Source organism: Eschscholzia californica, unplaced genomic scaffold, assembly GCF_041429995.1.
Source record: "Eschscholzia californica isolate CP2 unplaced genomic scaffold, dmEscCali1.0.p SCAF_6, whole genome shotgun sequence".
NCBI classification, from domain to species: Eukaryota; Viridiplantae; Streptophyta; class Magnoliopsida; order Ranunculales; family Papaveraceae; genus Eschscholzia; species Eschscholzia californica.
The window spans coordinates 31,716,754-31,743,688 of record NW_028238483.1 but is presented as its reverse complement, the minus strand read 5'-3'; the positions used below and the strand labels follow the sequence as shown (position 1 = coordinate 31,743,688).

Sequence of the window (26,935 nt, the reverse complement as noted above, 5' to 3'; positions counted from 1 at the left end):
AATGTAGTTCCTCCGATCCATCTTCAATTGGCAATAACGTCACGATCTTCTTCTTCCATGGAAATTCATAAACATTCGAACGACCACGGTAAGTGGCATCATCATCAGATTGCCATGGTCGTCCTAATATGATGTGGCATAAATCCATATCGGTGACATCACAATTAACTGTAGACAAATAAGAAGAACCAATAGAAAGATTAATAGTACACATGTGATCAACCCGTGTAGTAGTACCCGACTGAATCCAAGCGGTTTTATATACGGGTTTGATTTAATCATTGTAGGAATACCCAAGAAATTGACCAGCTTTGTAGAAATTAAATTCTCTACACAACCATTGTCAATCACAATAGTACACACTTTAGTCAGTACTGTTCCCCGTGTAACGAACAAATTCTTTCGTTGAGATAAATTCCTCTTGAAAGGTGTGAAAAGAACTCTCCGAGTGAGTAACATAACCCGATCACCGTTGTCTGGAATAGTGTTAATTCGTACCAATTGATCTACATCTGAATCTGAATCTGATTTCTTTTCTACAATATTTGCTTTACCGCGAGAGGGGCAAGCATTGGAATAGTGGCCTGTTTCAAAACAACGATAACACTTAACGTCCTCCGCCTGTTTTGATTGATCTAATTCATCCGGTAGAGTTCGAACTGCTTGACTTCTCGTACTGTGTCCTCGGAAAATGGAACGGGAATCTGATTCAAAAGACCGAGCTACACTAATACATTCAGAAACCGAATTAAAAGCTCTCAAATTAACCAAATCTTTAATATCATTACGAAGTCCGTCCTTGAATTTTTCTACTTTCATTGACTCTGAATCTGGGAGATTAAGTCTTGTAATTAGTCTTTGGAATTCCGAAGCATATTCCTCAACGAAACGTCTTCCTTGGCGGCAACGTAAATAATCAACACATAGTTGGTTCTCATAATCCGGAGGGAGGAAACGGGAGAACATTAATGGTTTCAATTCTAACCAAGAAGAAATAGGAGGTAGGTGTAATAAACGACGATTTTCAGATTCCTGTTTCCACCAAGTAAGAGCAGTTTTAGATAAATAACCAGTTACACAACGTACCTGTTCAGGACCTTCAACTTGCATAACATCAAAAAAAATCTCAAGTCTAGAGACGTAATCCAAGAAATCTTCAATATTTATCGAACCATCATATGAAGGTACTTCCATTCGAATACGGTACGACGAACTAGGGTTTGGACAGCCGGTGTCGGTTGGTGGAGTGTGGTGTTCACGTTCGGTTTGAGTGCTTTGGACTACCAAGGGGGGTCGTTGTGGTAGGTTGATTGGACGGTTGATAGGAGTGGTAGGGTCTCGGGTTTGGGAATGGGTGAAGTTGTGTTCTTGGTGTCGGTTTAATGGGTGGGGTTGGTCTCGGTGACGTGGGGTTGTGGTGTTGACGGGTTGGAGAGGGAGGTTGATGGTCGTCTCGGTTTCATGTGGACGGCGGTGTTGTAGAGGTGGTGTAACTGGATCAAGAACCGTGGGGGTGTATCGTGTTTCGGTATGGAGGTTGTGGGGGGTGTGATGGTGTTGGTATTGTGAGTGGGTTTCGGTTTGGTTGGGAGGGATTGAAGGAAATCGGGTATACGGGTAAAGAAGACGCGGTTCATGGTAGGTTGTAATGGTTCCTAAAGGGGCGATCGGTTGGGCTTGGTTGGTGATGTTTCGGTTGTTGGTTTGGAGGTTGGTGAGGAGGTGGTGGTCGGCCGAGAAGTGGCTTTCGTGTGGTGGTCGATGTGATGTTGTAGTTGGCTCGGGGAAGGAGAATGATGGTGGTGTTGACGTGTGGGTATAGGGGGGTACGTAGGTGTTTGAAAAGGTGTGTTTGGTGAATAGGAGGTGATGAAGGGTGGTGTGATAACCGGTGGAGGGTTGCTAATGGTGTGACCGAATAGTGGTGTCGTGGGCTCGGGAGGAAAACCGAGAGGTGGAAATCGGGTGGTGTTGGTGGTAGTCGGTAGTTGTGAGGGTTGTTGATGTGTGATAGTGGTGGGAGGTGGAGTTTGGTTTTTACACATACCTTCTAGTTGTTTGGAGATGATGTTGATGGAGTCATTGAGTTGATCGAATCGTTGATCGATTTTATCGAATTTTTCTGTTGTTTCCTTCTTGTACTCATAGAAACCTTCTTCCAACTTTTTACCTGCAGATAACCCTTCTTTAATGTTGTCCCATGCAGAGGAGAAAGTTGGTGTTTTCTCCTTAGTTGGTGTAGTAGAGATAGTAGTATTAACCATGATGATAAAAGTGATGAAGAAAAAAAAAATTATGGCTCTAGATACCACTTGATGTAGAAACGCAGCGGAATTAAAAGATACGAATAACTAAATAAGAACAATGAAAATAAAGATTAAATAACTCTAAATACTCAAATTTATTAAAACTTCAATGGGGTTTTTCTCTCAATCTCAGAATAATAGACAAACTAGATATCCTTTTATAGGATTCCGGACTTTCCTAGATAGACTTGAATTAGACTTCCTAAATAATTAAATACTGCAACTGCCTAAATAACTAGACTCAAATCTGGACCTTTCCAATTATTGGAAATATTAAAATAGCATAATTTCCTAAACCTAAATTATTTAATAATCATACTAAAATAAGGACTTCCTAAATCTACTCTCTCTGGCCGGTTGGTCCATGACCGGGTCCGGTCATGGAAATAGTCTCCACGCCGGGTGCCCCTGCATCAACTTCAGTGGCAACATTTATTAAAATAAATAAAGCATTTCCGAGTTTGTTTGCTATATTAAAATCATACTAAAAACAAATCTAAAAATGCTTGACAAACAATTCAATTTGTCCATTGAAAATCAAAATATGCTAAAACACATAATTCCTAAAGAGAACTCGAAAATAGATCTAAAATTGTACTTTTAGTTATCTAATTATAACAAAAGAAAAACTGTTAACCTTTTTAACTTTGTTAAGAAATTATATAGTGTGGAAGTAAAACCCAGAAATTTCATAAGAAGATCGAACCTTATAAGATAAAGAAACACCAAGAACAACCTCATTAATGAAGCTTCTGTTAAAATAACGATTATGCGATAATCGAAGATAGACATTGAAATAATTGACACGATAATATAATGTGGTTCGGCCGAATAATCACGACCTACATATTTGAAGAAATAATTGTTTCATTCATAATCACCACAACTCGTGGGTTTGATCAGTAACATTGTTAAAATAGGGGATTATTATTTAGGGTTCAGGATTTCGTAGTTTCTCTGAACTAAACTAGGAAGGAATACAATGTTTATCTAAAGATAATTAGAAGATATCCTGAATACATTAAACTAAATATTTCTAGATCTTCATATATCTTGGAATATATCTTCAAATGTTCTGAATTCTTCTTGATTGTCGGATCTCGTCTTCTCGATTCGTCACGTACATATACTTGTTACACACGTCTTAATTATTGGACTCATCTTGATCATCAGATCTCTTCATGTCGATCCGTCTTACATCTAACTAAACTAGGAAGGAATATAATGTTTATCTAAAGATAATTACAAGAAATCCTGGATACATAAAACTAAATATCTCTAGATCTTCATATATCTTGGAATATATCTTCAAATATTCTGAATTCTTCTTGATCGTCGGATCTCGTTTTCTCAATCCGTCACGTACATAGACGTGTTACACATGTGTCTTAATTCTCGGACTCATCTTGATCGTCGGATCCCTTCATCTCAATCCGTCTTATATTACTTATCATGTTACCCCCGCAAGTTGGAACACGTAAATTTTGAAGAGTCCGACTTGAAGAGATTTTTTTTTGTTCTTATTTGTCTTCTTGTAACTCTCGGATTTTGGATGCTTGGTGAAGATGATTGAAGGATGATTAAGTCACAACGAAACGTTGGAAACTGTGGAAGCTAGATTCTATATTAATTACAACAAAAGTAATGATATTGTTGTTATGGTTGAGAAGATGTCACTGTATGAACGATGTGAAAGAAAATGTCAACAACAAAAAAGTTTTGAGGAGTAATATCGGCAAGAAAGTTATTGACGTATAAGAAATGTCACGTATTAACTTCACGAGCGACAACAGAATAAACTTGTTGTTTTTAAAATTGACGAGAAAATCATTGTCAGAATGCCAAAAAATGTGTAGAATTAACAACCAAAATGATGGTGTTCGGAAAATTGTTGATAGAAGATTTCTTGTCGTGAAAATAGCAAAATCGTGGGTCGAAAGAAAAAATAAAATAAATGAAAGAAGTCTAGTTTGGAGAAAAGCAAAGGTCATCGTAAATTATGATCCAGAAAATGTCATGGTTGAATTCGGAATTAAAAGTCAAAATAGAGATACTCTATTCATTGAAAGGAAAATCCAAAACATAATTTGGTACAAAAGTTAAGTCATATAATTTTGAAAATGTCACGACCGACTCTAGAAACAAAATAGATGAAATTAAATATTTAGCGTCACAAATCAAACAGAAAAGGTGACAGAAAAATTGCATCACAGATGGTTATAAGTGATAGTAGAAACTGTCGTAAGGAAATATAGTATTTCTGACAGCAAAAGGTTGTGGTAAAAGTCAGTTAAAGTGCCGACAGTGGTGTTCGTCGCAAAAAACATTGTACCAAGTAGGTCACTAGACAAGTGACTGAATATTGTCTCTGTTCACCAACTGTTGGAGAAGAAGTCGTCAGAAATGAAAATTTGAGAAATTAAAAACTCCAACAAAAGAGCTAGGGTTTCCCAAAATTAGGGAGGATTCCACTGCCACATGCAAATGACGCCGATAAGTGGGAGTTGTGACAAAGAGAGTTTGGAAAAAAAAACAGGAAATTGGACCGAAGACCGAATTTCATATTTTTTTAAATTAAAAACACAAATTATATATTTTTTGGATTAAAATCCTGTTTTTTTTTGTTAAAATCTCAAATTTTTGTATTTTGTTTGGTAATTTTTTGCAAAGCAACTGCAAAGTGTTGCAAAGCTGTTGCAAGGTGTTACAAAGCGTTGCAAGTGTTGCAAAGTTGTTGCTAGGTATTGCAAAGTTGTCGCAAGATGTTGTCGCGAAGTGTTCGAAAGCTGTCACAAAGTGGTGGAAAGCTGTCGCAAAGTGTTGGAAAGCTATTGCAAATTAAAAAAGAACCTAAGGAGTCAAAAAAATTGGCCGATCCATTTTTCACCAAAACAAAAAATTTATAGGGAGTTTTGACTAAATTTGTCAAAACGGGAAAATACTAGATTAGAGTTTGGAAATTTTTATATACGGCCACCAGTTTTACCCGCCACACATACATTCGGGGTTGACTTGGTCAATTTGTCTTGACCGAGCCAAATAGCACTCACTCATCACTAAGTCAATATTGGCCAAACGGATTAAAAAATACAAAAAATCTTACACATTTGTTTCATCTTTGCTACAGTTTGAGTATTAACAATAGTTTTATCTTACCGACCAAAGCTTATCAAAGTTCTCTTAGAATGTTTCTCTTTCTATCTGTCGGTATGACTGTATTGATACGTTATTTTACACATCGTTTTCATCTTTCAGATAGTGTATTTTTGTTGATAACTTTCTTTTGTCAATAATTGTGCGAATTTTTTGTGTTCAGATACATAATTTTGCTCCCTCTGAGTCCAAATCTCAAACCCGCCACTGTAATTACTCATAACATACTAATTAATCAAAACTTCATTTCACCGATTTTAATTTATTTTATTTCCCTCTATTAGATAGAGATTAAGTAAATAAACCACATTTTTGTGGGAAAGATGAAGAATCTTCCGAGCATATTTTTCTTCATTGTGACGAGACGAGGGGGGTGTGGAACAAATTCATGAGTAGTATTGGTATTGCATGGTGTATACCCGGGTCCATTAGCGATCTCATGCTCGCCTGGAAAGGAATTAAAGGTAGCAAACACAAGAAGGCTATCATCAACATTATCCCTAAAGCCATCATATGGGCGATTTGGAGTGCTAGGAACGATGGAATTTTCAGAGATAAAACCCGATCACCAGATTATATCTTCTTCGCGGCTAAATGTCTTGTTTACCATTGGAGTAGATCATACAAGTGGGCTAAAGGTTTTTCGTTCAATTGCATGGTTGAGTCGTGGGATGTTTTTGTTAAGTCGCTCTAAGTGCAAGTATGACTTAGTGTGTTTTCTTATTGTTTTTTGTTGTGTTCTGTTTTTTTTCTCGTTTTGCTCTTGGCCTTGGTGCCGAGTGTGTTCCTCTAGTTGTACTCCTTCTGATTTCCAATTCAATTAAATCATCTTATTCAAAAAAAAAAAAAGTAAATAAACCACAGAACCTCCTTAGAAGAACTAAGTGATAAAATCACGTTAATGTTCAATATACGCCTTTGATATCTCCCAGGCTTAATTTTATTTATTTCTATGTTAGATTGAGATTAGCAAATCACGAAAATGTCCTTACAACAATTATTATAAAGACTAACAGTAAAATGACGCTTGTTAAATGAATTAAATATACTATATATATATATATGTGTGTGTGTGTGTGTATCTATATAGATATGCACATGTTCCTCAAAATAAATGAACTACACTTCAGCTGAAGAAACCTTAATTTCAAAAAAAAAAAAAAAAACTCAAGAAACCTTAATGGCACCGTCACTTAATAGTTCTAGGTCAACTGCTTGAATTTTATAATCTCAATCTCTGTCCTAGACATGCACCCTAAATTCAAAAACCCTCCCTCTTAACTTTTCTATAAAAATGAGCTTTGGTTCCTCATATTTCATTCATCCAACAATTCACTCCCTATCAGGTTATTCATGAAGTTCTCTGAAACCATGAAATTCTTCTCATTTCTCCTCTTCTCCCTCATCTTTACATTGTCAAAGACAAGCCAAGCATGTCATCGTATGGACAGAATAACATTGCTTGATTTCAAGGCTAAGATTAGATATGATCCTACTAAAGATTTAAGTACATGGAACAGGTCCACTGATTGTTGCAAATGGGGTGGTATTAACTGTGATCCAGACACCGGTCGTGTCGATATGCTACTTTTATCCGATAACCAGATAAAGGGATCCATTCCTGGTTCTGTATCCAAACTAGTTTCTCTTCATTCTCTTGATTTGTCTAATAACAAGCTAACCGGTAGTTTACCGAAATCCATTGGAAAGCTTCACAGCCTTACTTGGGTGAATCTTGAGAATAACAAGCTAACTGGAAGATTACCTTCATCTATTGGGAAGCTTGAAAAGCTAATCGAATTACTGTTATTCAATAATCATATTTCCGGTAAAATACCTTCAAGTATAGGCAATCTTTGGAACCTTCGAAAACTTAATATCTCAAAAAATCTTCTATCAGCCCCACTTCCTCATCAATTGGGCAAATTGAATAGCTTACAAACCCTTGACTTGTCCTTCAATCCATTAGGTCTAGTTAGCATCCCAAATTGGTTTTCGAAATTAGAAAATCTTTACCAACTAATGTTAGCTGGGACAGGGTTAACTGGTCAACTTCCATCGTGGTCATCTTTGCCATTTTATCAAATGGTCACATTGGATTTATCGAGTAATAGACTAACTGGAGAATTGCCACAGTGGATTTGCCGAACGCTTAATCTAGTTTTCCTAAATTTATCTAACAATGCTTTCCATTGATCAGCTATCCCAGAAGACTTCACAAGCTTATCTAGTCTGGTAGACGCTGACCTTCATTCGAACAACTTCACCGTGGATACGGAAGCGGTTTTTAGTAAACTTACTTTACCTGATAGAGGAGCTGGCTTTTACAATTCTATTGATCTCTCGAATAACATGTTTAGTTCTATATTTGAATATATCGGAAACCAAGAAGCTATGCAGTCAGTGAAGAAATTGGTACTATCTAACAATCCTTTTGGTGGGTCAATACCAATTTCACTAACAGAACTGAAAGAATTACAAACTTTGAAGCTGAAAAACAATGGCTTCTCAGGGATTATTCCGGTTGAGCTAAGCAACACCAAGGACTTAAACTCGATTGACTTATCACACAATAAACTTACCGGAGGCATACCCTCAGACATACTAAACTTGGCGAAACTTGAAGAATTCGACGTATCCTTTAACCAGCTTAGTGGGAAAATACCTCCTCATAAGGCCAAAATCCCAGCATCTTCTTTTGAAGGCAATAGTGGACTATGCGACAATCCACTTCCTCCTTGTAAAACCGCATGAGCTATCTTATCTTGGTTATGTAGTCCCTTTTTTGTTGAACTACTATGCATGTTATCTGATCACATGACATTGAATAATAAGAAATAATTAATGTTAAGTATCTTCTCTTTCTCTTTTTCATTCTCTTTTTTGTTGGAATTGGCAAAATTATGTTATATAAGTTCGAATGAGGCAATTAATTGCCTTTGGCCCCCCATTAGAAAAAAAAAAAGCAACAAAATGAGACACGACAGCGTACTATTTATAGAATCCCAATAGTTAAACAAAAATATTTTGGCTGACAAGGAAGTGGGTAGGGGCGTTTTTGGTAAGATAAGCTAGCTTGCTAACGTCAGACGGAAAAAAGATGGAAATATTAAAAAGGGGGCCAAATTGGAAGCTGGACATCTTCAGGAGGTCATTTTGGTGATTTGGTCATCTTTAGGGGGCCAAAATGGAATTAACCCTTATTTATGTATGTTATATGATTTAACCATTTAACCCAAAGGTCCTAAATGTGGTCTAATTAATTAGTTTATAAATTGTCACGACGAAATCGAGTAAATCAAGAAAAATAATAGCAAATAAATAATCACATAAAATACAAGAGATTTACATGGTTCGGTTGGTGAGACCTACTTCACGACGATAACGGTGCGATGATTTCCATTATGATAAGCAAATAAGTTACACAAAAGATTCGTGAGAATTCTATCTCTCATATCCTTGGGGTTTTAGTTTATATAGCCGCTAAAACCCGAATCCCACTGAAACACCGCCTCACTGACTCTCTCTTTCGAAAACTAAAATATATGTGGATACCGCTAAGACTAATATCCTACATAACAAGGAGTCTTGCCTTGGAGTCTGGCCTCGCATACTAGTAGGGGTGGGAAACGGGCCGGGCTCGGGTACCCGTGGGGAACTCTAGTCCGGGCTCGGGCGTTTCGAGTATCATATACTAATGAACAATTGAGTTCTCGGGCGGGTTCGGGCCGGTTAAAAGTCAGTTTTTCTTGCACGAAGTCCGCCATGGGTACTAGCCCATGACGGGTGATGGGTCTAGAAAGTTTCCTAAATAGGTCACCACCCGCAAGTATACGGGAGTCAAGTGATAATTTCGGTAAGACTGGGTTGATCCGCAGGGACTAAGTGAAACCTGTTCTAAAACTTGGGAGTAACACGGTTTTTGGTTTTGATTTGGTTTTGGTGATAAAAATAATAAAATATTAAAAGAAATATCGGAAGTGAACTCAAATGGGGGAGAGGTCCTAGGGTTTAGATTTCATTCTAATCATGCATAAACATCGACTTAAATTTCACATCTTTTTATGGTTCAACATGATCGATTTTCCAACAACTCTAACTATTACCTATCAACTAGCAAGTATCCACCATTAAAGAAACTAACCTAAACATGGTGGATCAAGCTTCAAGAAGCACAAGTACTGAAAGATTATACCCGTCTCAAGAATCGACTATTACCTAAGAAGTATTGGCCATTAAAGAGACTATTCTAAATATGACGAATCAACTCGGAAATGTAATTGACGAAGGAATCACGAGTATTGCCGAACATTAATGCATATTAGATGCTTAGATAATCATAGTTTTTAGACACATCTTCACCAAAACCCTAGACTAAAAGAACTTAGCTAATCATAGTTTCTAGACACATCTTCATAATTTGGATAATCAAATAAAAGTAAGAGAAATAAATCACTGAAATGTAGCTCTTGATGATAGCTGATATGAATACTTCCTCCCTCTACCATAAGCTCTCCGATTTCTCACTTGAGAGAAGATTAAGACACTTTACTCCACTATTCTTCTCTCTGTTTCATTGAATGCTCAAAGATGAAGAAGAAAAACTCTGTTTCTCACTAAAATTTCTGTTAAAGTTCTCTGATCTCTCTTCTTTCTATAGATTTCTTAAACCAGAAAAGAAAGAAAACTCAATAAAGATGAAGAAGAATTTTCTCTTTGATTTTATATAATCAAAAACAAAAACAGGAAAATTCAACCTTTACAACCACATTCTTTTTTTTTTTTGGAAGACAACTACGATCTAGGTACGTCGTGATATTTGGCATTTGATACATCATAGATGTGATAAAATCGATAACTACCCACTCAAACATTAACAACACCGGGCCTATAGTCCAACAAAGACAATGGCCTGAAGCCCAACAATTTTATTAATACCTACATAATCCCAATTCAAATAACCAAAGATTCCACCTTCTCTGGGATTCGAACCTGGGACCTCAACCTTGGAACCACTTGGGCTACCAACCGTTGACCATTCTTTTTTTTCTTTGATCACTCTATTCACTCCCTTTCTATCTCACAAAGAAGGAAGATGGTAATTTGATCAAGAATGATAATACTCTCTGGTTTGAGTTCTTCCAAGACCGAGATGCTCTCTATCTTTCTCTCTTTAAAATTATACCATTGAAGCTCTGGAGGGAAAAAGGAGAACAGAGCGTTGTTTCAGCCAAGCTCTCTGTTAGAGACTAAAGATCAGATCCCTTTTAAGTTTTGTACCTCTCCTACATATATAGAAAAGAAGAGGAAAAATAGTGACCGTCCTTTACCCCTCTAAACTTGTCTCAATCGAATCCTTCTTCAATTTCTATATCCAGCAATTATCCAACTCTCTCTCTTTCTCTACTGTTATCTTCATAATCTTCTTCGATTTCTCTCCCTGTTTTTCTCACTGTTCTTTCCATCTCTGTTTCTTATATGTGAAAGAAGATCAAACCCAAAAGAATCAAGTAGTAGTCCGCCATCGAAGCCCTCTCTCTGTCTCAGTTTTTCTTACCACAGAATCATCTCCAAATCTCTTTCTCTCTCTCTCTCTCTAAAAACAACAATAGAATCCCTCTCTAATCACAACTCTTTCTTTTTATTCTCTGTTAATGATCAATCGAATATCCTTTTGCTTCCTTCAATCTTCAATCTCAGTAGAGAATCTCCAATCAATCCCTCTTTTCGTTCTCTGTAAAAGTTTAAAAACTTTCATTCTATCTCTCTCTAGAATTAGAGATAAACGAGAAAGAGAAAGAAAAGGATTCCCCAAATCTGGCGCCCAATCAGATGAGTTGTCCGTGTACTGGCTTCAATGATAATGACTCAGTGCATCGCAGACAAATAAAGAATGTTGCAGCGCGATCTCAGATGGGAGTCATGTGCTCGGGAGTTATTTTAGCCGTTAGATGCATTCGGTTTTACGGTAGTATACTGCGTAAGGTCACCCGGAATTAAAAACCATATAAATCCCGAAATACACCGAACTTGTGACAGAAGAGAACCCGCACGTGATCTGCTCTGTACATGTGTCCATCTTTGGCTTAGATATATTGACTTTGATCAATCTTTGACCTGGTCTATTTTACTCACCGGGACTCCGATTTGACTCTCGTTTTCACCCACAGGCTCGTCTTGGACTCTCCTTTTCACCCGATCATCAATATTGGTCAAATTACTAGAATTTACAAATGACTAAAATGCCCTTTTGTGTGTCTTCCCGTTTTTAACCATTTTTCGTTCTCAACTCCTTCGAAGACACCTGAGAAAAAGAAACAAACAATTCATTAGAGTAACGACTCGAATTTGACTAACTAACCCAAGTTAAGAGATTCAGATGAGACATTTTTCATGTCTCATCAACGGGCATAACGGGCATTGGGCGGGCTTGGGTAACGGACCGACCATCTTCAAATATCAAATTTTTAATTTTTTTTTGAACCAAATTAATTTTTTTTTTGGTAGAACACAGATGTAAGTAAAAACCCTAAATTTGTTAATTTTAATTCATAGGGAGATCCCCAAGCCTTTCATTAATTAACATCAACATGAAAAGAAAAAAAAAAAAAAGATCCACACATTATGAGACATAAACAAAGATACCAATATTCTGCAATTTTACTTGTGTCTTCTTAGATTTACCCAAAACAAATATACAGATCTACTTGAAAACAAAATATTTACTGAGAAAAGATAGGAGTAGAGATAACATAAGTAGAAAGAGATACAAATCTATTTCTTGTAGATCTTCCATGATCTTAATCTTCACATCTTATCTTCAACCAACAAACTCACTATCTTCGTTTTTTTGCTTTAATCTTCATATCTCTCCCTGTTTATGTCGTTGTTTCTCTGTCGTTCTCTCACTCTCTCTCCCTCTCTCTCTTCGTCCCTCTCTCTCTCTCGCTCTCTCTCGCTATTTCTCTTTGTCTCTCCCTCTTTTCCTTTCTTATTTTGGCTAGTGGAGACTGGAGAGGCAAAAAGAGGTTTTATACCCTACAAAACCCTAAGATTAGAAATCTAAATCCTTGGTGTTGTTTTTCTTGGTTATATTTGCTTTCTTGGTAATATTTGATATTGAATTGAGAAAATGGAGAGTGGAAAAGATGATTAATTGCAAGCTATTAGTGTAAGATTGAATGGTAAAAACTACTCTTATTGGAGATTTTTGATGAGAAATTTTTTGAAAGGAAAATATCTGTGGGATTACATTGATGGTACTGTTGTTCCACCAATTGATAGATCAAAAGAGACTTTGCTGAGTTATCTAGGGTTTGGGAAGCAAACAATTCGAAAATTATTACTTGGATTAATAACTCAATGGATAACACAATTGGATATCAGTTGGCGAATTTCAAACTTGTCGTGAGATGTGGTTTTACTTAGCAGATATGTTCCAGCAGTCGAACTTTGCAACACAATATAAGTTAGAAGCTGATATTAGAATATGGAACAGAGACATATGAGTATTTAAGAATTTCATGCTGCAATGACTGATCTTTGGGATCAGTCAGCTCTTACGAAATCCGAAGAGTTGAAGGCTTGTTATATTGCTCGTAGAGAGGAAGGTCGTTTGGTTCAATTTTGATGGCTCTGCGTAGTGATTTTAAATCAATTCGTATTACAATTTTGCATAGTAAGCCACTTCCCTCTATTGCTAAAGTTGTAAATGAGCTTATGGCTGAAGAGACACGTCTGAAGTACCAAACAAGGAAAGACATTCTTCAAAGACCTACTGAAACAATGTTAGTTGTTCATCTGTTACGCCACCTCATCATCTTCTCCGGCGAAGGTCGCCGGCCGACCAATTTTCCGGCCGGCGACCTTCAAATTTTTAATTTTTTTTTTACTCCTCTCTCTCTCTAAAAAAAAAATTTTTTTTTTTCCATCTCCTCTCTCTCACTAAACTCCGGCGAAGGGGGTTTCCCTTCGCCGGAGGTCGGCAGACCTTAAAGGTCTGCCCGAGCAGACCTTTTAGATTTGCTCGAGCCGATCTGGAAGGTCTGTTCGAGCAGATCTAAAAGATCTGCCGACCTCCGGCGAAGGGAAATCCCCTTCGTCGGAGTTTAGAGAGAGAGAGGAGATGAAAAAAAAATTATTATTTTTTTTAGAGAGAGAGGAAGAGAAAAAAAAATTTAGTTTGAAGGTCTCCGGCCGGAAATTTTGCCGGCCGGCGACCTCTGCCGGAGTAGGTGATGAGGTTGCGTAACAGATGATGTGGCGTGAGTTGGCAGAGAGAGAAAACATGATGGAGGAGAGAGAGTGACGGTGTTATAACGGAAAGGGGCCATATGGGTATTTCTCGTAAAGTAAGGGGCCAGGCGGGAAGCTGGTCACAAAGTTGGGGGCCATTAGAGAAATAACCCTTATATAAAATATCTTACAATGCCATCCCATTTGGTACAACAATCGGTGGATTTCTTCCACGTTCCTAATAGTGATTCTGGATCGTAGGTGATGATATTTGCCTTAAAATCAAGTAAAGCTGCTTTGTCTATGGGATGACATGCTTGGGTTGTTTTTGAGAATAAAGAGGTGAAGGAAAAATAGACTAGGAAGAGGGAAAATGAGAAGAAACTCGTGATGTAATGATAGTTTTGTGAGAGGCTTGATGGATGAGAGATGATAAAACTGATTAGCTCCTTTTATAGATGGTGTAAGTGGAGGAAGAAGAGTCGAGAGTTTCCTAATTAATTAATTCAAGTACAAGATTAACAGTTAACTTGGAGCTATATATTAGGGGCTTTGCAACAAAAAAAAAAATGGAGCTATTAGAGCATCTCCAATGCAAAACTCAATCTTAGAAACTCGGAGTGACACATTGGATTTTCTGAGTTTTTCTTAAAAAATCATCTCCAATGCAAAACTCAACTAAGATCTCATAGATGATGTGTCGAGAGTGGAATAGAGATATCTCAAGATATCTCTAATTGTCCAACTCATAAATATTTAAATTTCAACCAAGAGAAATCAGGTCTTCGTATATTTCTAAAATAACTAATTATTTTTTAACAAAAATAACCATGACACATAAGTAAAATAAAAGAGTTTAGAGTGTTGCATTGGAGACATACAAGAATTGAAGATCTCAATTTTCGACACCTAAGAGTGAGAATCTCAATTGGAACTTGACAAATAGGACGAATAGAGATTTTTTTGAGTTTTGCATTGGAGATGCTCTTAAGGGCTATTGCAAAATCCAGGTTTTGAGAGTTACACAAGTATTTTCGATTTGTCACATGAGCTTTAGAAATACCCACTTGATGTCATCTTTAAAAAAGAAAAATATAAAATAAACAAATGTGGGGTGAAAGGATGGGGAAATGATAGAGTGACATAGAATTTGGTACTTAGATGATGACATGTTTCTTCATTTGGAAACAAAAACGGTCCCCACGATAGTCAAACTTTGAAAAAACTGTCTTTTAGTGTATTCCACGTCATTATGTCATCCTCTAAGTCACCCTCTAAGTCATTGTAGCATCTCCCGAAAGGATGGTGCGGACCAGCCTTCCGGGCTGCTACTGATACTGTTCGCTTTGGCACACCTGAGTCTCACGGTTTTGAAAGGCCTCAAAGGGGAAGGGTGTTTAACCTCTTAAGAGGGGCACCACACTCCTGTCTCCCACCAATGTGGGATTGCTTTACAACACACCCTCCCAAGACCACATCATAGTAGAGCGAATCGTGCTGGTAACATGTTATAGGATGGTGCGAACCAGCCTTCCGGGCTACTAGTGATACTGTCCGCTGTGGCACACCTGGGCCTCACGGTTTTAAAAGGCCTCACTTGGGAAGGGTGCTTAACCTCTTAAGAGGAGCACCACACTTCTGTCTCCCATCAATGTGGGATTGCTTTACAACACATAACAAATTAACAATAACATGTTTTTTCTGTTCTTTTAAGAAGGGAATTATGATCTAATAAATCTTCATTCAGAGTATGATGGAGATAAGTTTTCCAAACTTAGTGAGGCAAATGAACCATCTGATAATTCCCGTAACACAATATGAAGACAAGTTAATTTGGGACCTGCGGCCTTCAGGTGAGTTAAGTTTTAAAGATGCGTATGAGTTTATACGTCCTCGCTATTCAACATGCTCTCGGGGTAAGAGAATATGGCAACAATATGTACCCCCTCGCTGGTCGCTCTTAGTATGGAGAGTTTTGTATAATCGTCTTCCCACTGAAGACATTCTTATGAAAATGGGTTGTTCTTTAGCATCTCGTTGTTCTCTCTGTGGTTAGATGGCAGAGAGTATATCCCATTTATGTGAGTGACGAGTTATCATGTTAGCACAAGTCTCCTTGCTCTGTCCATATGTTAAGATATGTGAGTGACGAGTTATCATTTCTCTTCTCTATTCAAAACTTAGTGAAGAGAGAGTAGACTTCGCTCCTCTAGGTCTGGTTAAGACGAAGAGATGCACGATGAGGCCTTCCTCTTTTCTCTCTATATCTAAAGAAAGAGATGGAGGAGGTTTGCTCTCTCCATTTCTTCACCTTAACATAGAAGGTGGAGGAGAGAGAGAGGTTTTCCTCTTCCTCTATCTCAGAGATGAAGAGGGGGGAACCTTCGCCATCGCCTCTTCTTTCCAAGTGAAAAAAGTCTGGCCGTTTTCAAAATATTTACAAATAGAAGGACCAAAACGTCTGTCGGGCAGTCTGAAAGACCTACAGAGTGACCTGGTCGCAGCTGGGCGACCAAAATGCAATTATAAGAGTGTAAACCTCACATTGTCTAGTCGTACGACTAATATATTTGTATAGGACCTATGTGAGTAACGAAAAATCGCATTATTTCATTAAAAAAAAACGAAAAATCGCATAATCATGTGTTTTTAGCTGTATTATGTACAGAGGAATCTTAGGTTTTGCAATATTTTAATTAGAATTATATAGGGCTTGTACATAACAATAACGTGAGTTTCCATTTATATTATTTTAAAAAGTGAGAGAGAATTAGGTTAAATTCAATTTGAGTAAGAGATAAAATAAGAAAATTTTGGGTGAACAACAAAAGCTTTGATTAGTAAAGTGTGATTTGTATATAGAATTTGTACTAATGAGATCCTTTCTTGATTATAAAAAGATTCTCCAGCTCATGCCAACTCAGATCGTTCTTTTTTGAAGAATTTTTTTATTTATTTTAATCATGTGGTAAATCAGATTGTTTTAAAAGATAATAGAAAGACTTGCTTACAAAAAAAAACCAAACTAAGAACTTATACATGCACTCTAGTCTTCCTATCGCTAGGTTAAATGCGATGCCAATATGTGCATAAAAACCCTTCCCATCACACATGACCTCCATTTTTCTTTAGTATTTGAGTGGATAATTATTTGAGATGTTTTCAAGGTCTTGAGTTAGGCCCACTTACCTGTGATGTAGGTTAGACCAATTGCATTCACCTCATCAGAATTTTGAGTTTGGACCAAAAGCTTGCTCAAATATGATTCTGATCGATTACGAAAAATGGTTGTTTATGTAAAACTTTTTCTCCATTAGAACCTAGATCGAGAACCGAGCTCGCGGGATTTATTAATGGATCTAGGTTGCTATGAGTTTATGTTTGCTAATCGAGTTTATAGAGAATACTATTGATGAAGCATCATCATTCTTGTAATAGTGTTTCCATCCTTGTAGATAATACTATATGTGTTAGAACTAAAAGTCGCGGAAACTATCGAACCAATCCTAGAATTGATCCGATTGTGAAGATTAATCGAAAAGCTAAGCCAAAAACTAAATATGTAAACAGAATTTAACGAGATTCGGCTTAAAACCTACGTCCTCGGGCGAACAAGAAATCTTTATTGAAGGATAGATGAAAACGACTCACACAACCCGCAAGTTCGTCCCAAGATGGTACCGTATAGAAAATTAACCTTCTATACTAGATCTTTGATGACCGAGAAATTAAACACCGCTCAAAACTATGAACAAAATCCAAAATCTCTCTCACTTGCTCTCTCTAAAAAGAGTTGTTGTTGAGTTGTTTGTTGATATTGATATATTATGAACACTCAAGCAGATCATATATATAAGTGGTTCCACCGACTTCTATTTCCCAAATCAATGCCAATTCCAATTAGATGGCCACTGACCTACCTCAATTTGAAAACCACCAACCTGCCTTGATTTGGAAATTGCCATCAAAAGCAAACCGCCTCTCACAATATTCTTATCATTTAGGCTCGCTAGAAAGAGAAAGTGTGATAGAGTTTCATGGAAATCAAATTTGTAGATCTATTCGATTTTGTAGGTCAAGTCAAGTTTTTATTTCTCTAATCAATCTGGGTATCTACTCCCTAGACATTGAAGAACTACAAATCAGTTTTTTTTCCCTTTATGTTGTATTTATACTACAGATGCAAACTAATTTTGCGAGATTTGTAAATTAAATTTGCAAGATTTGCAACCCCATGTTGCAGGTGCAAACTGAGTTTGCAAACCAAATTTGCAGATGCAAATCGAATTTACAGAACTTTGCAGACCCAGTTTACAGCTATAAACTTGTGTAAAGTTAGTTTGTTAAATGCAAGTTCAAAGTAAGTTTGTAATATTGCAAACCCAAACTCAGTCTACCGAAGATAAATAGGTAAAACACACAGTTAGAAGAAGGTTAAATGTAGGAAAAAGAATGATGAGGAGGAGGAAAGAGATGGATGAGCTGGAGAGAAAATAAGTATGAGTTAGATAATTAAAAGAAAAATAAGTATATAGTTTGATGATATCATGGCGTGCCTTGCTCTTGTCATGCTTTCTTCTTCTATTTCTCTTAATGATGGTAAGCAGGACCGACCCTGACCCAAGCGAGCAAAGCCTCGCTTTGGGCCACCCAATTTTGGGAGTCACATTTTGTTTCTTACTTTTGACCTAGGCAGTATCATTGAGGTGCCTATAGGGAAAATGAAGTAACCCAGGTCACAAACACACGAAGAGAATTACCTCCCAGCCACTTCAATCCAAATATTCCAAACTGTTCTTACAGGCCCGCCCACCATGTCATTTGTTCGTCACGTGCATGTCTCTTTAACCTTGTTTGAGATGTTTGATTTAAATGTGGCCCCTCACGTTGTAACCATATTTAAAATTTTACCCTAACTGTGACCAACTATAAAATTTGGCCCCCACATTTATGTTTCTAGTTAAATTTGCCCCAAACAATTTAAATTTTTTCTAAACTATTTTCCTCATCATTTCTTTCTGGTCTAGTCATCTTCGTATCTAAAAGTTGATTGTCAGCGTGAAGTGCCTCTTGATCATTTACCAATGAGTCAGACACAAACAACGTAAAGTGCCTTTTGGTCATCTACTAATGAGACAGACACAAACACACTCTCTCACCTCCACACATCTTCATACCTTTCTCCTTCATCCCTCACTCCCAGACTCAGTCTCACTCCCTCACTTATCCACCTTTACCTTCATGTCTCTATCCTTCTCTTTCTCTCCCTCCATCCCACTCATTCTCGGAAACTCGAAAGATATTTTTGTCCAAAATTTCAATGAGAAGCCCTTCACAAAGGTTTTCATGTTTAAGTCAATATGAAAGATCAAACCTTCGAAAAGTTTGACACAAAATGATATTAACAATCTGTATGAGAAATTTTGTCAACAGTCTTATTCGCCTTGGTTAGAAGTACATGTATATTCTTTTTAACTCACAGTGCAAACTCATGCAACTATTTTTGTAACTTGTGCAATTTAAAATGTGTTTAAATGTTGCATAATATGTGTGAGATTTCACAAACTTTACTATGTGTTAAACCCGTGCAACCTTACATATTGATATATTTTGTTTTTTTAGAAAATTGATAAATTCTTTTTCAGAAAAATGTAGGGTAGGGAGTATTGGAAAATTATATTTCTATACTAAAAAATTCGGGACCACATTTACTAAGTTCGCTTCGGGCCTCATAAAAGTCAAGGCTGGCCCTGATGGTAAGGGAAAATTCTTGGTTGCAAGATCAATCTCTTAAAAACCTATTTATGGATATTTGGAGGAAATCTTATTCAAAAGACTATTTTCTTTCTGAAGTAATGTCGTTGCGGGGTGACATGGTGATGCAGATTATATTGGAGCTCTCGGCCAAGCCTAATGGGCCCCATAGCCATGAGAAGGAAGGCCCACACGACCAAGTCTAGTTAGGTTAGAATTAGGGTTATGATTATTTGTTTCTATCTTTATGAGATTAGGATTAGTAGCAAACAAGAAATTAGTATTTAGAGAATATTTATTTTCTAGTTTATGTTTATCTAAGAGTCTAGTTTGAGTCTATCTTAAGGTGTCCAAATCCTTGTAAAAGGAGTTCAGTCTGTCTTGTTTTACATCTTCGAATATTATCAAAAATCTATCTTGTTTGCATCTCTTTTATCAGTTATTTAGTTGTTTTTAACTTAGTTTATCGTTAGTTTAATTATTCATTTGAATTCCATTGCATCTACATCATATGATATTCAGAACTACTAAAGTTTCGGGTGAATTATTCATGAATGTTTTTTCCAGAGAAGTTCTATTATGATCAGTTGTATTCTATTCCTCACGGGAATTATAGCCAATCACATTATATTCCTCAAGGTATGATGAATCAATTCCCATGCAATGCATGGTTTTCAACAAATTATTCGTATAATTATCATTGGAATCCTGGAGAATCCATGAAAGAAATTTCACCATCTCTATTCTGTTATACACAATCACCGTATTCACTATCTCAAATACCATCTTCACCACCACCACCACAACCGTCTTCTCTTTCTTCAGAAATACATCAATTGATTAAGTCTGACATCAATAAGATGATACGATTATGCGACAACATCAAGACAATAATACTTCAACCATCTTATTATTCTACATATAAGAAAGTTACTACAACTTTCGAAGCCAAACAGGAGAACATTGAAAGAAGAGTCTCCACCATACCATAGTTGGAACAATCCATCAACGATAACAAACTTCAATATACTTAAATATTCCCCCTCATCACCAGGTACATATCCAGGATTTTCACTTAGGGGGTGCGGATTTATATACTTAAATATATTTTTTTTACAAACATAGTAATTAATAAAATATTTATATTCATTAATTGTATTAATACATCAACGATTACAAACGCAATCGTCCTCTACGAGAGTTCATTTTTGAAATGTTCATATAATCGACTCATTTTCAATTTCACAAAAACTTCTTTTTCAATAAAGACTGCTAAACTATCATTTTGCCGTAGATCACTCATCTTGTTTCTGAAGCGTGTTTTAACTTCATAGCTGAAAAAACTCTTTCAATGGAGGCAGTTGCAACCGGCAAAGTTAGTGCTAAAGTGATAAGCAAATAAACTAAATGATATGTTTTATCTCTCTTAGTTTCCACCAATGTTCTTCCAAGAACTCCAATCCCATCTAAATTTGAGAAATCATCATCTGCCTCATATCGTAAATGTAATTATCAAGCTGAGAACTAAGTAGCACAGTGTCAAGACTACTGAAATTTGACGGATAAAATTCAGCAAGTCGTGTCAACTTACTTTTGTTGAAAAGGGCAAAACCTCTACATGGACTCAAACATGCCATACAACGGAGTAACTCGGTATTCTTGAAGTTGCATATCAATATCGGTATACAAAATCTCCACTATGTATGAACCATTAAGATTTATGGTAGATGAATTGAATTTTGTAGGAATTAAGCATCGCTTTGGTAACTTCTCTGTATGCGGTAACATCAAGCTTTTCTTTTAAGAAACGGTTCGGGACAAACCTTTTGAGAGACGGGGAGGCTGATGCAGATTATATTGGACCTCTCGCCCAAGTCTAATGGGCCTCATAGCCATGAGAAGGAAGGCCCACATGGCCAAGTCCAGTTGAGGCATATATACGTGCCTATGCCGGGCTACTGAGCTAAACCTTCGTCCTATGTAAACCCTCCACATTTCCACACTTCACAGGCTATAACTTAGATTGTTTTAGCAATATTTTATTTCGACATATAGGAATTCCACAAAATAAGAAAAGATTTCTAAGACGGTGAAAGTACTTGACCATAATAATGTTTATTTGATCTCAATTTCATGTGATAAGATAACAAAGTACAGTTTGGCAAGTCAACTAGGATTACAATTCAAGCAACCATTAATTCCAAAAGACAATCTAGTGATATCCTTAATTCACTGCTACTTTGGAATACTGAAATTATGAATAGATTGCTTAATTGGTCTTACAAGGAGGAAGTGGAATGCCGCATAAGCCCCTGTTGCCTTCAAACGCAGCTGCTGGGATATCAGCCTTATGAGCAGGTATTTTTCCGCTCAGATGGTTCATGGATACATCAAAAAATTGAATGTTCTCCAAGTTTATTACATTTGGAGGTATGGCTCCGGTAAGCTTGTTTATCTGAAGTCTTAGAACTTGGAGGTTCTTGAGCTTTTCAATCGATGTCGGTATACTACCAGTTAGCTTGTTATTATCTAACCACAACTTCTCAAGAGCACCTATATTAGATAATGAACTAGGAATATTACCAGATAGAGTATTTTGATTCAGATAGAGTCCGACTAATTTGGATAATCCTCCCATGGAGCGTGGAATGGATCTGTTTAGCTTATTCCCGGACAAGTCTAGGCATGCCAAGTTTCTGAGATAACCGACGGTGGTTGGGATTTTTTCTATGAGTTTATTCCCAGACAAGTCTAGGTGCTCCAAGTTCCTTAGAAAACCGATGGTCGTTGGGATTTTTCCTGTGAGTTTGTTTTCTTGTAAATCAAGGTAGGTTAGTGACTGTAATTTCCCAATAGTTGACGGAATGACACCAGAGAGTCCACAATTGCGTAGATCTAACTCCGTAAGGGATGTCATAGACTTTAAAACGGAGGACGGAATCGATCCCTGTAGCTGGAGGTTGGCCAAGTTCAGGTACTTGAGGTGCTTGGGGTTCTTGATAGAACCAAGTATTCTTGGGATACTTCCTGATAGCCCATTAACACTCAGATCAAGCCTGGTAAGGGATGTCATAGATGTGAAAATGGAGTGTGGAATTACACCAGACAGTCGATTCGATTTGAGGTTAAGCTCAACTAGCTGAGAAAGGTTTTGGAAAGTTTCAGGGATTGAACCAGATAGCTGGTTAAAGTTGAGATTGAGTTTACGGAGGTTTGATAGTTTTCCAATTTCGGGTGGTATTGTTCCATTCAAGTCCTGGAGGTTAGTAAGATCAAGGACGCGGAGAAATGAAAGTTTGCCGAGAGATGGAGATAAAGTTCCACTCATTGATACTAGAAAGATATCAAGCGGAGGTACTCCACGGACGAGACTAATGACACGGCCATTGGTGGGATCACAAGTAATGCCACCCCATTTGGTACAACAATCAGTGGATTTCTTCCACGTTCCTAATAGCCAGTCTGGAGCGTAGGTGATGATATTGGCTTTAAAATCAAGTAAGGCTTCTTTGTCTATGGGATGACATCCTAGGGTTGTTTTTGAGAATGAAGAGATGAAGTAGAAATAGAATAGGAAGAGGGAAAATGGTGACAAGAATCTCATGGTAATGATCCTTATATTAGATGAATGAGATGAAGTGGTAAAAACTAGTTTAGTGAGAGGCTTGATTGATGGATGACAAATGATAAAATCGATTAGGTCCTTTTATAGAAGGTTTAAGTGGAGGAAGAAGAGTTGAGAGTTTCCTAATTAATTAATCTAAAGTACTTGATTAACAGTTGATCACTAGGAGCTCTCCTATAAAGGGCTATTGCAGGTTTTGAGATATACAAAAGTATTTTCTATTTGTCACATGAGCTTTTAAAATACCCACTTGATTTTCTTTTCTTTTTTCAAATGCCACTTGATTTTTATTTTTTTTCTTAAAAAATACCCACTTGATTTGATCTTTAAGAAAAGTAAAGTATAAAATAAACAAATGTGAGGGCCCAACATAAGTACATAACAATAACGTGTTTTTCTCTACTTTTCTAAGAAGGGGGCTATGATCCGATAAATCTTCATTCAGAGAGATAAAATAAAATAATCGTGGGAGAAAAAATATACATTTATTTTGGCTTTCTTTTTGTTAAGTTTAAAACCACGACAATAGCTAGTATTGAAGAGTACGACTGTGCACAACAGGGGCGGGCCCACATAGGGGCCCGTGGGGGTGCAGGCTCCCACGGCCCAAATGTCTGTAGTAGTAATAGAACAAGGGGTGCCTATTAATTTACAACCAAGTAAGTAGTAACCAATACAAAAGACCATCCCAACTTTATTGGTTAATATTTTCTTTCAATAAAAAAGTCAATGGCCCACACCAACATTTACTTCCATTAAAAAATCACCACTTTCCAACTTGTCACATCAAAATTTAAATTTCCTGCTATCCCACTGAATCTGACCGTGTACTGGTGTATCTACCAATAACCCCGCTTATTCCCGTAACTATTAAATATTAATTTCCTTAAAGCCTAATTTCTTTCTGTTTTGGGAAAAAAATCTTATAATTCTTTATAGTTAGCCACTTCTATTTTATTTAAATCCTAAATTATTTCAATTAAAATTAAGTTTCAAATCTACCATAGGATTGAAAGGGATCGCTGATCTTGCAAAACAAATGATAGAGAAAAAAAAGAAGATAAAGTGTACCCGCTTGTTTACTTACTATTGACATTGACATTAACACTTCCAGTAGCAACTGCTACAGTAGAAAGAGTGTTCTCTGGTATGAGTATTATGAAAACAGATTACGAAATCGAACGGGAGACGAATGAATGAATGATATTTTACTTTTTTTTTTTTTTGTGAAATAGGTCTTAGCCTTTCTTTATTAGCATTCCCTCTCTTTAGAGAAGTTTGCCTTATCAATGGCTAATTGCCTTACAATACAACTTGGAGGTTGTAGTATCTCCTCAGTTGTTTCTAATTCCAAATTAGACACATAATGTGCTAACAGATGCGCTGTTTGGTTCGCATCACGAACACAATGAGAGAAACAACAATTTTGAATATTAGCACTCTCCCTCTTAATATCCATCACAACCGGTCTAATCTTCCATGGACCACTATCTTCTTTCGCAAGACACGCATTTATCACCGTCAAGGCATCTCCTTCTATCGTACTTCCATAATGATGAAGATCTCTAGCAATTTGAACAGCTAATCGTGTCGCTTTAGCTTCCGCCTCCATTGCTGAAGATGCACCTATCTTTTGAGTTAATGCCAACACGAATTCACCATTGGCATTTCTGCACACAGCAGCTAACGCCGCCTTCCCATCCTTGTAAGCAGCATCACAATTAATCATTAAGTTCTCTTGGGAGGGCGGTAACCAAATCGATGGAAGTGGGTAATGTTCTTCTTCAACCTTTATCTCTGATGTTGATCCAGAAATAGAAAAGTCTTCATACATTCTCTTTGCTTCTTGGGCAATAGAATAACTACAAGGAGTAACTCCCTCAGGGACACACCTGTTACGGGCTTTCCACATGAACCAAGCGATATAAATTCTTAACGCAATAACCTCTTCTTCTTCATCTCCTTCGATCCACTTACAAAGGATAGTTGTGAAGTCATCATCTCCCTCTAGTCGTAATTTCAATGGATGAGTTAACCATGTCTCCCTAGCAGTTTTACATTTCCGAAATATGTGATCAACATCTTCCTCTTCATTGTTGCACACCGAGCATAGCTTAGATACTTGTGTGTTGAATCTTAATGCACGTTTTTTAGTTGGTAACGCATCTTGCAAGATTCGCAACATTTGCACCCGTGGAGCAAGAGTCACTCTCGTCCATACTCTTCTCCAGTTCAGCCCTTGCGGCAATTCCATTTGATTTGAAGAAGACGGTTCCCTCTGTTTCATCGAATTGTATAGAGACTTTGAGATAAAATCACCTTTTTCTGTGAACACCCAAATAAGCTTGTCTTCAATGTTGTTACTCATAATCGGGATCTGTAGAATAGCTGCTGCCGATAAAGAGTCAAAAAGTTGTTTGTATAAGCACTGAATTCCACCTTCCATCAATGTCAAATAAATCACGAACAAGAAATAAATTGTTTACATTTGTTCCATTATCCTTCTTTCCTAGTCTAAACCCTCGAATGTTTGGTACCCATGGATCATCCCAAATTTTGATAGTTTGACCATTCCCGACCGAGTAGCACATTCCCTCTTCAATAAAGCATCTCATCTCCATCATACTTCTCCAAGTAGATGTACCTGAGGCCTTTGGCACATGTTTCCAGAAGTTTTCACTTTTTAGATATTTGACTCTCAATAAACGAACCCATAACGCCTCTGGTTCTGAAATAAACCTCCAAACCAACTTTCCTACCATCGATTTATTAACTGTACCCATATCTCGAATACCTAATCCTCCTGCCTTTTGACTTGCTTGCAACTTCCTCCAATTTACATAGTGCATCTTGGATTTTTCCGTGTCGTGCCCCCACCAGAAGTTCTGTTATTCTTTTTCAATCCTATCGATAATTCCTTTTGGTGCAATATTTGTTGATAAGAAGTATATTGGAATCGACGATAATTCACTCTTGAGAAGGATGTATTTGATACTATTAGTAACGAAGTTATTATGCAACGATATCAGAAGCTGAAAACTCGTCGAGGACAACTATAAATATGTAAACAGGTAATGTGTTATAAAACAATAAAAGTCATTTTATTATAGCATATGAAATTGTTATTTCTTTTGACTTAAATGTGCCCCCACTTCGAAAAATTCCTGGCTTCGCAACTGTGCACAAGAACCGCCTCATCACATGGCAGATCTCTGTTCTTTTCGGTTATATAAGAATTGATGTTAGCTTTAGATGTTTGTAAGGTTTATTTTGAATTAGGCCCACTAATTCACGTAGGTGTATGTATTAATCGTTTCAAGAAATTGGGATGAAGGTCCAATTTTAATTCTCTTTAGTTAAAAAGACAAGTTATATTTTATTTTGTTCAAAATTCAAAATTTGATTTTTTCTTTTGTTAAAACTCAAATATTTGTATTTTGTTTAATTAAAACCCAATATTTTGTTGCAAGCTGTTGTAAAGTTGTTGCAAGGCGTTGCAAAACTGTCGTAAGGCGTTGCAAAGTTGTCGCAAGGTGTTGCAAATTAAAAAGTACTCAGGGGCCTGAAGACTAAAAAAAATTGACGGATCATAATCTAAATTCAAATTTTGTAGGGAGTTTTGGACAAATTTTCTTTGAAATCCGAAATAGTAAAACTTAACATGAATTCTATGGTGAATTGAAGTTGAATAGGAGCTAACACTGAACTCTAACTATAACCAATTAAACATTCTTGGTATAGAAGTAACTAATCTCTTATTTGCATCTTGTGAAATGATGCTGGGAGGTTTTCGGAAAATAATTCAAGAATCTTAGATATCTAATAATTTAGTTAGTTTAGTAGTTTCATATTTTGGGCTGAG

General features: G+C 36.8%; 2 protein-coding genes and 1 pseudogene across 2 annotated transcripts; 1 reads left to right on the top strand and 2 right to left on the bottom strand.

The window, feature by feature from the left end:
• The first annotated feature begins 12,591 nt into the window (after window positions 1–12,591).
• LOC147533580 (uncharacterized) lies at window positions 12,592–13,089 on the top strand (annotated as a pseudogene).
• Window positions 13,090–21,547: 8,458 nt separating this feature from the next.
• LOC147533579 (uncharacterized) lies at window positions 21,548–23,123 on the bottom strand. Its single transcript, XM_086648100.1, has one exon. It carries the CDS (start codon window positions 23,050–23,052, stop codon window positions 21,718–21,720), a length of 1,335 nt encoding a protein of 444 aa, XP_086504226.1. The 5' UTR covers window positions 23,053–23,123; the 3' UTR covers window positions 21,548–21,717.
• A 1,202-nt stretch (window positions 23,124–24,325) lies between these two features.
• On the bottom strand, window positions 24,326–25,519 carry LOC147533578 (uncharacterized). Its single transcript, XM_086650048.1, has one exon. The coding sequence runs from the start codon at window positions 25,517–25,519 to the stop codon at window positions 24,326–24,328; it is 1,194 nt and encodes a 397-aa protein (XP_086506174.1).
• Window positions 25,520–26,935: the final 1,416 nt, after the last annotated feature.